Source organism: Watersipora subatra, chromosome 9 (genome assembly GCF_963576615.1).
Source record: "Watersipora subatra chromosome 9, tzWatSuba1.1, whole genome shotgun sequence".
Taxonomy (NCBI): domain Eukaryota; kingdom Metazoa; phylum Bryozoa; class Gymnolaemata; order Cheilostomatida; family Watersiporidae; genus Watersipora; species Watersipora subatra.
This window is the reverse complement of record NC_088716.1, coordinates 47,880,644-47,899,377: the sequence shown is the minus strand read 5'-3', so window position 1 is coordinate 47,899,377 and position 18,734 is coordinate 47,880,644. Positions and strand designations below refer to the sequence as shown.

At 36.7% G+C, this 18,734-nt stretch overlaps 1 protein-coding gene across 2 annotated transcripts in view; it reads left to right on the top strand.

Annotated features, from left to right (window-relative positions):
* The window catches only part of LOC137403615 (adenylate kinase isoenzyme 5-like), a 37,728-nt gene that overhangs the window by 15,923 nt on the left and 3,071 nt on the right, over positions 1–18,734 (top strand). Inside the window, exons 11-18 of one of the 2 annotated variants that reach the window (XM_068089592.1) lie at positions 2,752–2,943; positions 4,252–4,353; positions 4,721–4,748; positions 10,633–11,157; positions 13,434–13,639; positions 16,277–16,390; positions 17,017–17,169; positions 17,318–17,356. In XM_068089592.1, the coding sequence (XP_067945693.1) occupies positions 2,752–2,943; positions 4,252–4,353; positions 4,721–4,748; positions 10,633–11,157; positions 13,434–13,639; positions 16,277–16,390; positions 17,017–17,169; positions 17,318–17,356 (1,359 nt within the window). Of the gene's footprint in view, positions 1–2,751; positions 2,944–4,251; positions 4,354–4,720; positions 4,749–10,632; positions 11,158–13,433; positions 13,640–16,276; positions 16,391–17,016; positions 17,209–17,317; positions 17,357–18,734 lie in introns of both variants that reach the window. The other variant, XM_068089591.1, reaches the window with a different exon arrangement.

Below are 18,734 nucleotides of genomic sequence, written 5' to 3'. Positions count from 1 at the left end.
CATTTGATTTGTGCATTAATAAAGCTGCTGCTGATGAAATAAGGCAATTCTATGCATAGCCTATGTAGTTGCTACGAATACATAGGATAGTTACATAGAATACAGCTGCGGGTTTTTATAAAAATTGCTATCTCAAAAAGGAAACAGGGTTTGCATATTTATGCCAGGGCTTATTATCAAAGAACATGTTAACACTATTATATAATAATTGAAGAATTCTGAACTATTGCAGGATTTACACCTATTTACAATACTGAGAAAATTGCACCAGAGTTTAATTTTTGAGGCAAATAGGGCCACATTGTCTGTGATCAGGATTTGTTTTCGGAAAAGTTTATTTCCGACTGAGCAGAGGTCTAGAGGCAATCCATTCGACATACCATAGAACCTTAAACAGATTCATTTAAATATCATAAGAGATTTTGATATCAGTTATTCATTTAAGTTGAAAAAAAAACTTTTACCAATTTCGCTACATATACATCATATATATATATATCATATACATTATAGATAATATACATGTATATTATCTATAAATTTAAAACTTTCCCTTTGACGCTAACACTCCTGCCAATATTACTAAATATTGCTTAGACTAAAACCATATAATTAAATCTTTGGCAGCTAACTTGAGGACATCCTTTTGATATTGTCAAAGGATTTTGCCTCAGCCTGTCATTTGACAATTCTACTGGACCTTCTTACAATTGCGAGTATTTATCAACAATGGAAACACTCACAAATAAGTGGTAGAGGTGACCAATGATTGAGAATCTATATATATAAACCTCAATGTTTATCATTCATCTGTCCAACAATGGCTGATTATAATCTATGAACAATGCGTTTCACACCGGATTTGAACTCACGAAGATTGCAACCAAAAGATTGTAGACACGCTCACCTAACCAGAAGGCTAAGCCATTCTTACCATTCCCATAGCTCTTACCATATAATGCATACCCTTTTCGCGATTGCACACGCTCAATTATTAATTAATACAGCGCGCCCTCTAGTCATGATGCCCTGTTATAGGATTTTTTTGCCTTGCTATATGGAACACGTTTTTTCGGCCTCCCCATATGTGGATGAATTTTTTTTCTGGCATACCGTATCAACAAAAAGCTCTTAAGAAATTAAAATCTGGCAGTTGGTGGATTGATTTTGACGAAATAACACAAATGTAGATATGCTATTCGCCAAAATCCCTCCCAAAAAGCCTGAAAGAGATATTCGTTGCTCAAAATCTTAGTTCAGCGTGATTTGTTATAAGTTACTGTATAGGCCTAGTAAAAATGAATTTGAAAACAGATAAGTGATAAGATTTTAGTCAGATGGTAAACTTGAAGTTTCGTAAAATAGATACGGTACTAAAACTGAGCTTCAAGTATGTGTTTACTAAGCTAAATTTATTTCAAATTAAATTCAATTTTTATGTTATACACCTGTCTCGAAGATAAGCACTCCCACGGTACATACTGCACATAGTACATTGTAATGTTACATTTTATTGCAGATCATAACCACTGGATAAACTAAAGTTACTGTCGGTAATTATAGTTACTAAGGTTTCCAAATTGTTTTTGTTACTAATTTTTATTATGTATGCTACAGTATGTATATAAAATTCTGATGATTTTTACCAGAGGGTGTTTGCATTAGATAATTACTATGGGTTTCTATACCAATCTATATGATAGTTTCGCTACAACACTGAAACGAATTAAAATCATACAATTGTATACCAAATAGTTTTTCGTTGTAATTGTAGCAAAACAGACTTTAGTTAGCCGTTACTTGCTAATTATTTCTTATTTAAATTTAAACACTTTAACAGTTGTTATATTTATTCTAACAAAACGCTTTTTCGTGATATAAAATTTTAAAGTTGCAGTTGTTTGCAAAAGTTTGAAAACCTTTACAGCTGTTTCATTCTTTCTCTTAATTTATTTCAACTGCACAAAACACTTTTCCCATAATATGAAGTTTGAAAGTTAGAATTTTAACTGTTGTTATGTTAAATAAAAATAAATTGCTTTTGCAAAGACTTTTTTCATTACCCGGGCAACGCTGGGCATTCACCTAGTTAACAATAAAAACTTCTTTTCACCGATTACTACTTTGCTATGGTACATGTTTACAGTTAATTTTTTACATAGTTTTATATACTGCATTAGTTTTTATGTTATTACTGGAAGTATTTTTCATGGTTTTGAGTTCTGGAATTAATTCAGCAGAGGGCAATATAAACTTATAAGGCTATGTACTTCAACATACAACAGTTTTGAAATGCAATGTAAATACCAGAACAAATTAACTTTGTTTGTCAAGGCTTTACTGCAGTCTTTTATAAATAAATTTGGAGTCCTGTCTCATTCGGAGTTGTCAGTTCGTGGCGCTTTTCAGCTCAGAGAAAACCATTCTGATTAACAAAATGTTTTGTTATGTTTATGCATTTGTCTGAAATGTTTTTCAGTTGTGTCTAAGATTTGCTAACCAAGCTATTTTGTCTAATTTACTGGTACTAATTATCAAGGTTATTATCAGTAAGCCAACAATAGAGGTTTTCTGTCATGATTTGACATACAACCCTTCTTACTGAACCTGGTTCTATATTCCTTATTACAGGACTTAGTCAAAGCGTTATAAGAATCTGGAGTTCTTAGCAGAATGTTCTATATTGGAGTCTCTTTGAAATCTAACTATCTGGCTGCTATACTAGCAATCAAGTTTGCTGTTCTATCCTAGATTGGAGGCTTGGAAAGAGCCATTCTTCTAGACTGTGAGCAGGAAACGCTGATTAAGAATGTCGAGGCTAGGCGTGAGATGTCACAGCGGCATGATGACCGTCCCGCGCCTTTAGAGCGACGCATTGATTTCTACAAAAAGAACACCCTAAGATTGGTGAAATACTTCCAAGACAAAGAGAAGTTGACAATTGTAAGTTCATTTTTTATAGAGTTGGCAGTATGGCTTCAAGTCGAAAGTTCGTTGTGGCTGGATTTTTATGGATTTTATCGAAGCCTGTGTGCAATATGGCTCAGAATTTTAAATTGGGCAAGCATCTAAATCGCAATTGTGTCTGAAACTTCATAGATTGGACAAATCAGTCTAAGGTGAATTTTGGAAATGGGAAGACGACTTTAGTTATTAATCTATTTTGACAAGTCTGCCTAAAAGGGCTTATTAATAATGGGATAGTTTGATGGGAAGTATATAGTATATCAACTACTACTACATCGATTGCTAGTACATCGACTGCTAGTGCATTGGGCTACTAGTATATGGAGTACTAGTGCATCGATTACTAGTGCATCGATACTAGTGCATTTGACTACTAGTACATAGACTACTAGTGCATCCACTACTACTACATTGACTACTAGTGCATCGGCTGCTAGTACATGGACCACTGGTACATTGACTACTAATACATCGACTACTAGTACATCGACTATTAGTACATCAACTACTAGAGCATCGACTACTAGTGTATCGACTACTATTACATCGATTACTAGTGCATCGATTACTAATGCATTGATTACTAGTGCATTGATTACTAGTACATCGATGTCTAGCGCATCGATTACTAGTGCATCGATTACTAGTGCATCGATACTAGTGCATTTGACTACTAGTACATAGACTACTAGTGCATCCACTACTACTACATTGACTACTAGTACATCGGCTGCTAGTATATGGACCACTGGTACATCGACTACTAATACATCTACTGCTGTACATCGACTACTAGTGCATCAACTCCTAGAGCATCGACTACTACTGTATCAACTACTATTACATCGATTACTAGTGCATCAACTACTACTACATCGACTGCTAGTACATCGACTGCTAGTGCATGGGGCTACTAGTATATGGAGTACTAGTGCATTGACTACTAGTCCATCGACTACTAGTATATCGACTACTGGTCCCATCGACTACTAGTATATCATATCAGTGAGGCTGGCGTACTAGTGTATTGACTACTAGTCCATCTACTACTAGTCCCATCGACTACTAGTACATCTACTACTAGTCCCATCAACTACTAGTACATCTACTACTAGTCCCATCGACTACTAGTACATCTACTACTAGTCCCATCGACTACTAGTATATCATATCAATGAGGCACTCAAGTTAGTTTTTGCATTGATTGTAGTCTAGTGTTTGAAAAATAATGGCAGTTTTTTGCAGAGGTGCTGTGCTGCCATCTTTACTTGAATGTTTTTCAAGGTTACAGTTGACAAAAAGAATGTGGATGATGTGCATGCAGAAATAGCTTCAGAAGTAAACTACATATTTCATGCTGATCGCAGTGCCTCTTCAGCAGCTCTGGTATGTAGATAAGTTTGATGTTTATTTTACGTACTTCGCTCTCTAGTCAGTTCTTTATGATACTCCACAGCAGCGATTCACCTGGTTTCCTTTTATAGAATACTTCAGATCAAACCTGAATAATCTTGCAGACGGCTACTTAGATTTATAGTCAAACAGTCCCTTCAACTGTTCTTTCTGGGACAACGTGTATTTTGAGAACTGTATTTTTAAAATAAGTGACAAAGTGTTCTTGAACTGAATGTTTACTTTTTATCGTTGTTGCCCTAAGACTATGTATGGTGATGATATTGACTCGGGGATAAGGTTGTAAATTGTCTGCAATAGCATTTCAGCCATTATATATAGCATCATTTTGTTGTTTCAGGGTGATTCTAGCGAGGCAAATATTGCAGGTGAGTAACTTCTCTGATACTGATATACCATCAGAATAGGTTAATGGAAGGAAAACACAATCACGACTAACTGCAATAGCTTAGTGAAAGGTTGACTTGCAACAAAATTCACATTACAGTTATTTGATCTCAAAAGATTCACCGTGTCTTACTCTGTTGTGTTGTAAGTGCCAAATATGTGGAAATGTCATTACAAGCTCTTAAAAGCTCAAAAACGAAAAGCCGCCGTATATTGGAATCTCTTCATTTCGATGACGTAGCCACGAAATTTAGTTATCGTCTTGTCACGTATGTTCTCATGTGAATTGAAAGGCCAATACAAAGCTCAATATAAAACTTATCGTAGTACTAGTTTATGACAAACACTTCGGGTTTTACCGAAGACCCCGTATCAAATATAGATGCTCGCTACTTTACAGTTTTGTTTCGGCCTGGTCTAATCGGCAAGTCGTAATCTGATCATGTGACCCAATACTTCGCAAATAATTTCTGCAGCACTTTTCAATTATCACAAGTGACCAACAGGCTCGTCATGATTATCAGACAATGATATGTACTCCTTCAAATTAAGGCTAAAAAATTAAACGAATTTTTACGGTAAGTTATAAGATATCACCGCTAAAAGTGACAGCATTACGATGACGATAAAACAGACACGTAAGAACAATAGACATAGTTTTATTGAATGCGTGAAGTATATTTGTGAAAATATTTCGACGAATAAGGTTGCAAGAAAATGTAAACAGAAACCATCTCTCACAACAACATCACATTTGAGCCGTTTTGGAAAGGGAATCCAAACTACGACGGTCTCGTGTGGCTGCGATTTTTTGTTCGTTTTTGAGCTTTTAAGAGCTTGTAATCACCTTTCCACATATCTTGCACCTACAACACAAGAGAGTAAGACATGGTGAATCTTTTCATATCAAATAACGGTAATGTGAATTTTGTTGCAAGTCAACCTTTAATAAAACACTCAGCAAATGCTCTTCTCTTGCTCTACTCACCAGTAACTCCTCTTCCTTAAGTTAGAAGTAGCAAATTAGATATGCAGTCTACTGCTTCTCACAACGCCCCACTTTAATTTTGTCTTAAATGGCATCGCTGTAGGTATTTCAAATAGTAAAATATAATGCTTTACCTTTGTTTTAAATGAAGGCACAACTCCAAAACTAATAATTAACCAATTTGTGTTAGATGCTATGAAGCACAAAAATAGCTGCATTATTAGTAATTTCTTTTAGCTGTGTTGCTTATAGTTCAAAAAAAGTGATATAATAAGTTATATTTGCTTAATAATATGTTATAAAATTTATTCAACCCAGCATCTTCTGTACATCTATATAGTGTACATATAATATAACATCTTATATATCATCTTATATACGGTATGTAGCATTGCCATATAAAGCTGTTAGTAGGTCCTTGAATTCAAAAAGCAAAGATTAGGTTTTGTAATGTTTGTTTTTTTTGCATTTTGTTGGTTGGAAGAGTTAACTTTTGAAAGCTTTTTGTTACATTTTGACACATTCTCGGGTAAACAACCAAGTGGTTAAATTTAGCCACTTATGATATCTTGCCATATCACCTTTAAGCAGCTCTCTATCTTAAAACAATTCTTAGAATTTGTAGCTTCTCACTTTTAAAACTTCTTTCATCTAACAGCATGCACCTTGCGTTTCTTTCAGTTAACAACATGCACCTTGTACTTTTTTCAGCTAACAGCGTGCACCTTGCATCGTATTACACTGCAGTTTCCACTAATTACAGCCCTTAGCTATAAAAAGCTTCTCATGTGTTTAAGAGACGGACAACTCCTGCAATACTCTCAGCTCTCTATCAGGAGGCTATTAATAACAGCCACTGACTGCGCCCACATCTTCATTGCATGTAAACTCCTCCAGACTTGGCAACAAGCCTGCAGCTCACCGGCTCCTAATATTTTAGAACTATTGTTTATCATAATCCCTCTTGATCTTTCTACAGTGGATTCCATCAATAGAAGTTGTTTGCCGCATTTCACTTTAGCTGATGTTGTAGCTGGTTGGCTGTTAGCCCTAGCTTGTGAGAAGTTATTCTCTTCATTAGCCCGAATCTACTGATGAATGAACTCTCTTCCTTGCCACATATTATCTAATTAAAATTCATTGTACAACTCCACTGAGTACCCTCTAGGGTTAGAGGCCTCCACTGAGTACCCTCTAAGGTTAGAGGCCTCCACTGAGTACCCTCTAAGGTTAGAGGCCTCCACTGAGTACCCTCTAAGGTTAGAGGCCTCCACTGAGTACCCTCTAGGGTTAGAGGCCTCCACTGAGTACCCTCTAAGGTTAGAGGCCTCCACTGAGTACCCTCTAAGGTTAGAGGCCTCCACTGAGTACCCTCTAAGGTTAGAGGCCTCCACTGAGTACCCTCTAAGGTTAGAGGCCTCCACTGAGTACCCTCTAGGGTTAGAGGCCTCCACTGAGTACCCTCTAAGGTTAGAGGCCTCCACTGAGTACCCTCTAGGGTTAGAGGTCTCCACTGAGTACCCTCGAAGGTTAGAGGCCTCCACTGAGTACCCTCTAAGGTTAGAGAGAAAAGGAGAACAAGACCTGTAGCTATAGAATGTAGTAATTGCTGCAATATAGTGGCACACTTTATACGCTGTTGAATGTAAAAGAGTAGAATTAGAGATAACGTCCACTTGACATTTGTGCCTGTTTACCCCCAAATTGACAGAAGCCTGTATGTGGGCATCGGCATAAAGGCTATGTGATATGAACAGAAATGTTTGGTTTGGTCAAACTTTCCGCCTGAGCATGACTAATTAATGTGAACCATGACGCCGTGTGGAAAGAGTTACAAACACTTACCAACAGTTACTGATGTCAACTAAACTTAATGGATAACGTTAGTCTTTAGCCATTTTTACAACTCTAGTAAAGACAATAAACAAGCCTTTCTATCTTTTCCTGTTGGTAAAAGTAGCTCTATGTATCTTACACACTGTTGGTAAGGGTAGCTCTATGTACCTTAGACACTGTTGGTAAGAGTTGCTCTATGTATCTTACACACTGTTGGTAAGAGTAGCTCTATGTACCTTACACACTATTGGTAAGAGTAGCTCTATGTATCTTACACACTGTTAGTAAGAGTAGCTTTATGTACCTTACACACTGTTGGTAAGAGTAGCTCTATGTACCTTACACACTATTGGTAAGAGTAGCTCTATGTATTTTACACACTGTTGGTAAGAGTAGCTCTATGTATCTTACACACTGTTGGTAAGTGTAGCTCTATGTACCTTACACCCTGTTGGTAAGAACAGCTCTATGTATCTTACACACTGTTGGTAAGAGTAGCTCTATGTACCTTACACACTATTGGTAAGAGTAGCTTTATGTATCTTACACACTGTTGGTTAGAGTAGCTCTATGTACCTTACACACTGTTGGTAAGAGTAGCTCTATGTACCTTACACACTGTTGGTAAGTGTAGCTCTATGTACCTTACACACTGTTGGTAAGAGTAGCTCTATGTATCCTACACACTGTTGGTAAGTGTAGCTCTATGTGCCTTACACCCTGTTGGTAAGAATAGCTCTATGTACCTTACATACTATTGGTAAGAGTGGCTCTATGTACCTTACACACTTTTGGTAAGAGTAGCTCTATGTACCTTACACACTGTTGGTAAGTGTAGCTCTATGTACCTTACACATTGTTGGTAAGAGTAGCTCTATGTACCTTAGACACTGTTGGTTAGAGTAACTCTATGTATCTTACACACTGTTGGTAAGAGTAGCTCTATGTGCCTTACACCCTGCTGGTAAGAGTAGCTCTATGTGCCTTACACACTGTTGGTAAGAGTAGCTCTATGTACCTTACACACTGTTGGTAAGGGTAGCTCTATGTACCTTAGACACTGTTGGTAAGGGTAGTTCTATGTATCTTACACACTGTTGGTAAGTGTAGCTCTATGTGCCTTACACCCTGTTGGTAAGAATAGCTCTATGTACCTTACACACTGCTGGTAAGAGTAGCTCTATGTGCCTTGCACACTGTTGGTAAGAGTAGCTCTATGTACCTTACACACTGTTGGTAAGGGTAGCTCTATGTACCTTAGACACTGTTGGTAAGGGTAGCTCTATGTACCTTACACACTGTTGGTAAGGGTAGCTCTATGTACCTTAGACACTGTTGGTAAGGGTAGCTCTATGTATCTTACACACTGTTGGTAAGTGTAGCTCTATGTGCCTTACACCCTGTTGGTAAGAATAGCTCTATGTACCTTACACACTGCTGGTAAGAGTAGCTCTATGTGCCTTGCACACTGTTGGTAAGAGTAGCTCTATGTACCTTACACACTGTTGGTAAGGGTAGCTCTATGTACCTTACACACTGTTGGTAAAGGTAGCTCTATGTACCTTAGACACTGTTGGTAAGGGTAGCTCTTTGTACCTTACACACGCCGCGCATTCATAGTTAATAACTTAATACGCTAATGAGCTACTCACATGTATGTTTAGAAATGAAAGTGAACATTCGAGCTCTTTTTGTGTTAGTATAAGATTTGGGCTACCATCATGTACATGTGTTTCCTTATTTCCATCAGATAAACAGAAAAATATATTATAACAATATAATTATCAACAGTGGCTCAGTAAATCAATATAATGACAGCAAATGCAAAGGTCATGTATGTACAAATATATTTTTCCTCCTGGATAAAAGCAATTCACAAAATATGATGGTAGACATAACAGTTAAAATAAACCAAAACAAACAACATGAAGCATGTAGGGCGGAGTCATTAGCTAGTGGGAATACTAGCGCTGCGATTGATTTTAATAATGCTTTCGACTCAATACATTTTTGCATAGACAATAACAATATGCCACACTAAATAGAAAACATTTGAAGGCCTGCATCACTGACAGTGAATCTAAAATTTGATTCACTCTTTATGCAGTGTGTGAACGCAGTTCAAATTATTTTGTTGTCTATGATTTGGGGAAGACATTATTGCAGGGTTTTCGCTATGCTAAATGCGGAAAATCACTACGTATGCTAAGATGACTGTTCGCCCAAGTCCAATGGTGTAGCCAAAAACCTAGCATTAGTCAAGGTTTGACTAATTCATCAGGCACTCCATTATGGATAGTGCTCTTTTTGAAAACAACCAAACTGTCTTTAGACTATTGAATAAAGAAAAAATGTGAGTTATTTACTGTAAAAATATTTAAAAGTATTTGGAAAACTACAAATTATTTTTAAAGTATTGAAGTGATTGCTCCCAGGTAGACGCTGTCAGATTCCATCAATGCGCACATTGAAAGACTCAGAAATACTGGTACATGACGGTTATATTTTATATTACAGCAATGTTCATGACTGTCCGGTCAATTTTTCATAAGCAGAGTGCTTGAGAGGCATCTGGTGTGAACCAGGCAGTAATATTACAATCTCTTACTAGGTGGCAGATCGTTATATTAATAGACATATTCAAACCAACACGAATCATGTCAGGCATTTTGTTCGCATATTAGAGTAGTATTGTTACTATTACACGGGATATAGTTGAGGTAGTACAGTAGTTAAACCAATTCAATACAGCCAGCACAATTCAATACACTGCAAATATGCATTGCGTACTCGCGCCTACTAACCTAGCACTAAGTCGGCTTGCATTATAAGTTAACATTTTGAGTGAAGTGGCTTGCGAAAGAAACTGCATTTTTCTCAAGTCATTGTGCATTTGGTGGATTGACATTTCATAATAATGCCGTACACAGATTTGCTGCCATAGCTTTCGAATGTGAAAAAATCATTGTAATAGATTACTGAAGCACACATATTTTCAGCATTAGCTCCGCCCCTGATTAGCTATCCATGTTAATGAATAGTTGCAGAAGAGGTTATCTTACCTGAGACCGCCCATACTACGGGAGGGGGCAGCAGGGAATCAACAAAGCTAAGCCAACAGAAAACGGATATCAGCAGACAGACGGAAGTCAGCAAGAGCTCCGAGGATTCTGACAGTAGTCAATCGACTAGCCCCAGCAGACAGCCTACTGCTGTGAGTGAGAGCAAGGAGACGACAAACCTCAGTCAACAACCTGCAAGTGGCAGCAAAGAGACGACAAACCTCAGCAAACAGCCTACTGCTGCGGGTGAGAGCAAAGAGAAGACAATCCACAGTCAACAATCTGCGGGTGAGAGCAAGGAGACGACAAACCTCAGTCAACAATCTGCAAGTGGCAGCAAGGAGACGACAAATCTCAGCAAACAACATACTGCTGCGGGTGAGAGCAAGGAGACGACAAACCTCAGTCAACAATCGGCGGGTGAGAGCAAGGAAAAGACAAACCTCAGTCAACAATCAGCAGTTGACAGCAAAGAAACGACAAATCTCAGCAAACAGCCCACAGGTAATCAATGTAGCTGTGGCCCTACAGGTTACAAGGTCAAGGTTGTAGGAACCCATTCACATTTCAAGGGTGCATTCTACAAACAAATTTCTAATAAAACATCTGACCATCCCAAGAACTTATAATGGTTATATATATTATATAATTTATAAGGCTGCCATATTATACTTTATAAATAGTGTGACAACCGGTAGTTGGTTCAAATCGTACTCTATCTTTAACAAGCCTTGCTAGGACTCTCCACCATCCACTTTAGTCCCGGTGTGTCCAGTTTTCTTATTAACGGTATTGGAGGGTTTCTAGCAGTTGTGTACACATACACTCATATAAGGTCTCTATGATTACTTTTATTAAACAGCCAACTTATTCTCCATCCTGCCTCAACCACATTCTTCATTCTCTTGATGGCTTGTGTAAAGCTACATGTATAATACTTCAAATATGCTGACTCATATTTTCTGAGGCAGCTCGTATTTGAGACTGTTATAGAGTTACTATCCACAGGCACACGCTGTAATGGCATATCTGTATAACAGACTAGTGCAATGTAAGGGTTTACTCAATGAATTATTGACTTATTCACTTACCTTTACTAAAGGTAGCTATTATTACCGTAATTACACGTTTATGAGCTTGTAAAGCCATTTGCGCTCATATGCATACACGTGTTGATAGCACTACTACTTGCAATTCACACAAATTACTCTTGCACTTTTTCTAATTAACCCTGTGAGCTCTAAATCTTTCCACATATTGCTAGCAAGGAGGATCAACTAACAGGTAATAATATTCATTGTTGTTCATGGCCCTAAGTATTCATGTCTTTTTCATATCTCTTAATTTAGAGATAGCTAAAAACCGAATACATTTTTCGTATCATATTGCCGATATAAACCATGTCTACTATATGTAGAAGTAAAGCTTATAATTTATTTTTTAAAAGGATTAAAATATTTACGAGTAAAAACACTCTCGCAGTGTTAATTACCGGAAATAAACCCCAAAGCTTTTTATTAAATTTGGATTTTTCCACTGGCGTTAGACTAGACTGGTGCATTAAGATACTGTATATGGAACGAATAACTCGATGTATAACACAACTCCTAGACAGCCTAGATGAGTCCTTGTTTGACAGATTGAAGAGGCTTTGGTTAGCATAAGTCAGTACACATTTCAGATATTTTAAAATGTAATTTCTTCAGCAAGAATATCTGAACATCAGGTCAATCAAACTGACTGTATTCCTTCGTGAACAGGTACTCGGCTACAAAGCTAGCTTAAAGGAGACTGAGGGAAACCTTGTAATTGTGAATTATACTAAAAAGTGATACTACGAGATGGAAACTTAGAGTAAATGTGATAGCAACAGCTGCGCAATTTGTGAAAATAGTACCTGACAGACAATTTTATGTTTATCTAAAATAATTTCCTTAGAGGATGCATTTTTATTATTCGAGAGGCTTGAGCATGATCCATAGCACAGGCCAATAATAGAAGTAAATTATTGTTTTTATAGCTTCGTAGCCAACAATCAACTCTGTTAATTAAAAAAATTTGTTATTGGCATTGTGTATTACACCAGTTTTCAAGGTCCAAATTTTATACTACTAGTTGTATAATATAATTAGTAGTGCATAGTTGTCAAGCCTAAACGTTCAGGTGAGCATCACTAAAAGCTATCATTATTTGTTTGAGTTAGTAACGATGTCAGAAATGTTTGGAAGGGCATCACATAGATGTTGTATTTTATCATTGCGTTGGATCATTCGTTGGATTGGCATTGCGTGATCCCACCATGGAGGCTAGAGTAGCTGGTTGGCAGCTTCCCAAGAAAAGCCAGATAGTTCTAGCTATTCAGATATCAATAGTGGAAAATACTGATTCTATCAATCTCACATACCAATACTAATCTCACATACCTTTTTCAGAGCCATTATAGAGTTTTTCATATTTTTAAAGTCAATTAAAAGCCTTGACTCACCAAAAACTACTAGTATTAGGTGACTACATTACAGTCATAAATTACAGTAATCAAACTTGGTCACTTTCAAGTGCCTTTGCACCTGCCCTGGTATTTTAATAAACATCTTAGTATAAGATGTTTCAAGGGGATGGAGAACGCTATGCACAATATATAACCCTAAATAAATGCATAGAATATACCGTATATAGCCTCTTTAGAAAGTCAGCAAGGTTGTACAGAACAGAGCTGCAGTTACAAAGGGTGTCGAAATATTGTTATAAATTTCCAAGTTTTACTGGCAATGCGCTTGTAGGTATGGCGGAATTAGCTGGAAAGAAGGTGATATTTGTGGTTGGTGGTCCAGGATGCGGAAAAGGCACGCAATGTGCTAAGATTGTAGACAAATATGGTTTCTGCCACCTTTCCTCCGGTGATCTTCTCAGAGAGGAAGTGCAGTCGGGCTCAGAGAGAGGCAAAGAGCTGAATGCCATAATGGAGTCTGGAGCTCTTGTATCCCTTGTGAGTGTCTCGTTAAATTAGTTACTGTACTGTTACTTTACGATTTTAGCCTGAAATTATCAGTCCTACTCTAGTTCACACATACAGATGCTTAACAGACAGAGAGGGGATTCAAGGGTAATTCATAGAAGTCAAATCACGTCAGTTTAGTTTATTGATTTATACTTGAAGCAAAGTTTATGGTCACTTCTATTACAACTTTATAGCTTGGTTATTCACCAAGGACATTATCCTTCGCATAATGGTCTGATAATAGTGATGTGCATTGCAATATACAGTAGGCACTCCTCTTACAAAAATATAAATAAATATATTTGGTTAGATTTATTTTGTCTACTAGTCTATATATTAATAATAGCTTCATGGGAGTATCGCAACTGACGCCATCTGTTCAAGAGATTGTATTTGGGGATCCGCAGTTCTGTTTTACAAAAATAGTTGAGAAAGTGTCTTAAAAACTTTACTAATTATATTTCTAGCATATATCTCCTTGAACTTGCCTCATTATCAAAGAAGAGTCATTAGCAAGGGTAGCCATATAGCCTACAGCTGCCCTCATCTCTAACTAAACATCAGTTGTATTGCTGCATATCAGTTTACTGTTGGTTATCTAACATTTCAACTCACTGCACAACCAATCAGTCAAGGATCAGGTTGCATTTTCTTTACTTTATCGTCCTTTTTCAGATATGTTTTAGATGTAAAACCACAATTATTCACATCCCAGAAAATGTAAAATATATGAAAATGTAAATGACATATGTAAGCTTATTATGATAAATAAGAATACTAATACAAGGCGGATGCCTTCAGATTTTAAACACGACAATGATAACAATTAGGTGGGCATTAGCTGTGAGTCATAAGGACCACATTACTCGCACTGATATGCTGATCACCCTCGGTTTTATAGCATGATAGGTAAAACAGAACAATGCAGTCATGTAAATTTGTAGTCGTAAATATTTCCATCAGATCATATTACTTTAGTAACATAAAAGGCAAAACTAGACCAGTTCAGCATACTTTTGTTTAATGAGAAGACAACTACAGTGGAACCACTGCTTACAAAAGACTCCACCAGCAAAATGCCCATAAAGCCAGTCATATTTTGGCTTGTTTCCTATTTTAATTCATATGCTCCCATGAGTATGACATACAATGCATCTGACTTAGTTTCATTTGTTAGCGAACGCAATGATATAAAGTCCCCAAGGATAGGCGACAATCATATGGGCGGGGTTTAATGACCGAGCTCTGTTGGGATTGCGCTAGCCTAGGTTTCAGGGCTAACACAGTTCTCTCGCGGCGGTCGAATTGCCTTGTTAGGTTTTGGAAAACACCGCTGTTATCGTGTCATTAGCTCATTCAGTCAGTAGACCCCTGCGGTTCACAATAGCAAACCTTGAATTTCTACAGTGTAGGGGTAATACCTAACCAAAAAAAATGGATTCGTGGAAAATAAAACATTTCAAATTACCTATTTTTACCAATTTTGAGATTGGTAGAGGTAATATAGGCTTAAAGGAAGATAAATATAATTTACCCGAAATCCCCCGAACAACGTCCTTTTTTCCCTAGTTTTAGATTAATATTTTGCCAACCCTAATATAAAATGACAGTCATTCATCGTTGTCACATCGTTTGACCTAGCCAATAAGATGGGACAGCAGGCAAAACTGTCTAATGTAGTTTTAATACCCAAAATCTAAATATAAAACCTAATTTGCTTGTGAATGACAACTGACTGATCATAACGATGACAATATTGGGCCACTATTTTTTTACAACAAAATGAAACCAACAGATCAGTAAAATAACCACAATTGCTCATAATATTTGTAAATTTACAAGGGGCTTTATTCAGCATATTTCTTTGTTCTGGTGCTATGTTTGGGTTCATCCCGACAGAGCTCAATCATTAAACCCCACCCATATGATAGCCTTCACTTATCCTTGTGGGAGGTTTTACATCATTGGTGAAAGTCAGAGAACAACTTGTTCTGTTTTTGCTCAGTATTTAATTTGGAGTTATGATATGTCAAATAAAGGGTAGGATAACTTCAGTTTCTAGGAATTCAAGTTTTGCATTTTTGTTGTACGATGACAGCTTTCTTCAGCTTGCGGCGATGTAAATAGAATTATGACTTACAATCTTGAAATATTCATTCTGAGCAAAACTAAACCAGGATAAAAATATAACACCCATCTCTGATCGCCGTCCTCCAACTCCCCGCAGTCTTCGTTTAGCATTGTCTAAATGGTCAGAGAAAAAAGTAGACAAACATGCTTTAGTTCTTATTAATTCTTTGTTCTTTTCATGTGTCCTTTTCTATCTATTATGTAGCAATATAACAATTTAATTATAAAATGTATTTATTGTAGGTTTTAACCATTACTTGTATTTATAATTTATAATAATATCATGCCCAAATTTTGTGGGGCCTTGGAACGGATTTATATAGTCAAGTCCGTTTCTACTTATGAGATTTTATACTCACGAAGTGGCTTCCGAAACGAGTTATTATCGTAAGTGGAGGCTCCACTGTACTTGAGAATTCCTGCTCTGCAATATCTACATGTAAGTACTGTACTACATACTTTAATATATGCTGTCATAGCTAGTTGTGTTTACAGGATATTGTGCTGACCCTTCTCAAGGAGGCCATGCTCAAGAACACTACTGCTAAGGGTTTTCTTATCGATGGATATCCTAGGGAGCTCGAGCAGGGCACCAGATTTGAAGCTGAGGTAAGAGCCCTCCTCAATAATTCCTCCCTAGGTTCTCTTCGTTGTAGCAAAGACTAATGCATAATAGCTAATAATAGCTATTCCTTGTTTTCTATCACTAGAAATATAAGTTATTCGTGCAAAAAGACATGAAACAACAATAGTTGAGAACAAGGTGACATGCCTTGTTTCGTGCAGTATATTCAGCTACCTTGAATTTGATGAATGTTAGTACATGTATATAAAAGTATCAGGAATAAGGAACCTGTATGAATGTTAATTGTAAAACATTCCATCAGTTGTTGGAATATATCTTAGCACACTTTTAAGATGGCTTTTAAAATCATAAACAAAATTAAAGTAAGTCTGATTTAATTTTAATTCAATGATGAAATAGATATTTTCGAGTTGTACTTTGTGAGTGGCAAGAACTAAATAGGGGAGTAAGGACAACTCATTGACCGAGTCTCATTACAAAAGGTCAGCAATATGCATATTAGCTGATGTTTTCTCAGCAATATTATGAAGTATTTCAAGTTCATAAAATCTTTTAGATATAGGACAGGTCATCCAATTTAAAAGCTATTCATTCTGTCTCATTCAGATGAGAAATCCTTATTCCAATTTTTCGACTTTTGAATTTCTAGTTGGTTGCTCCTGCCTGCGTACTGTACTTTGAAGTAGCAGATGATGTTATGGTGGAGAGACTGTTAGGAAGAGCCAAGACATCTGGTCGTGTTGATGACAATGAAGAGACAATAAAGAAACGCCTGAAGACGTTTCATGACCACTGTGACCAGGTGCTTGCCTACTATGATGAGAAGAAACTACTATGCAAGGTATGTTATAGCGAGCACTGAAACAACTGCGATCAGGTGCTTGCCCACTATGATGAGAAAACTACTATGCAAGGTATGTTATAGCGAGCACTGAGACAACTGCGATCAGGTGCTTGCCCACTATGATGAGAAAAAACTACTATGCAAGGTATGTTTTAGCGAGCACTGAAACAACTGGGACAAGGGTATAGTCATATATATGCCTGAAAATGAATTTAATGATAGCTTGCAAATAGCGCATAGAGAGCAAATGATAGAAATGCCGACAGCAATGCAGAGGTACATGTATGTTGTATCTGTTGCGACATTCTTTATTGTAATTCAACAGCTTTTGTAATGCTCCGGTTTGCTTCCACACCATGTAGGTTTTTTAACCATTCATTATTCTGCTAGAGCTGCTCTGGATATTTCATATGATCACTGTTTTACATTATCAATAGTAAATAGCAAGTAACCTGTTTTTCACAGTCAACCAAATATCCTACACAGATTAGCATTGAATATCAATAAAACAGGTGATCTGTGAGTGCACTATCAGACATTTAGAAGGTTTTATAATTGCTAAGAATTGCATTTGACAACGAACTAAAATAAGAAATTTTTCAATGTTTGTACTGCAAATTAGTAATTAAAAAGCGACAGAAATGGTTTAGTTGCTATGGTAGCTCGATGATGGAAAGATAAATTTTTAGTAAAATATACCTGAACAATTAGGCATCAGATCGACCATGGCATCAATTGATATGTAACAACTGTTAGCAGAGGGCACAAAGCGTCAGGATATGGGTTCTGAAAAAATCTGTAAAGGACAATTTATAAAATGAATGAGAGAGAATGCTGCAAGCTGCTTTTCAAGATGTCCGTATGTCACAACAAGAAAAGTGACAAGTCACTGAACACTGCTTACCTAAAAATCTAGGTATTTGGCCTTTTCACTAACAATGGGTTTGCACAAATGCCTTCTTGAAATCGGAGAATAAAAGCAGTGTTCTTTCAAAGTGTTCTATCATCATACAGCTAGTAATGCTTCTAGTTATGTACCAGTAGTAAGTATCATTAGCCAAGGCCTTCAATTAGCTGATGTATTTATATCATTCTAATTTAATTTTCTACCTTGGTCAATGGATGTTTTTAGGAGCCTCACTATGAACAAGAATTGCAGCAACATAAGATATTTTCAAAGCAGAGATTTATGGCAAAAATACTCAAGATTAGGGGATGAATCTCCATATAACATTGCCAAAAAAATTCTTTTGTAACAGGATAATTTTCTAGAAGAAATGTTTTCTTTATTAAAGTAGACGCTCCTATATTGTATACCTCCTATAACGTAAATTCCAGATAACATAAAAAATTTATGCGGTTCTTGCTTTGTACTACGTAACAAATTTCATATAACGTAGAGTGTCAAGTTGCAGCAAGTTCTCAAATTCGATTTGAATGGTAACATATCGCTTGTGGGACAAAAACTGACGTAGTGTACATATATCGTTGTATCTATTATACAAACAGCTTTCACGACATTT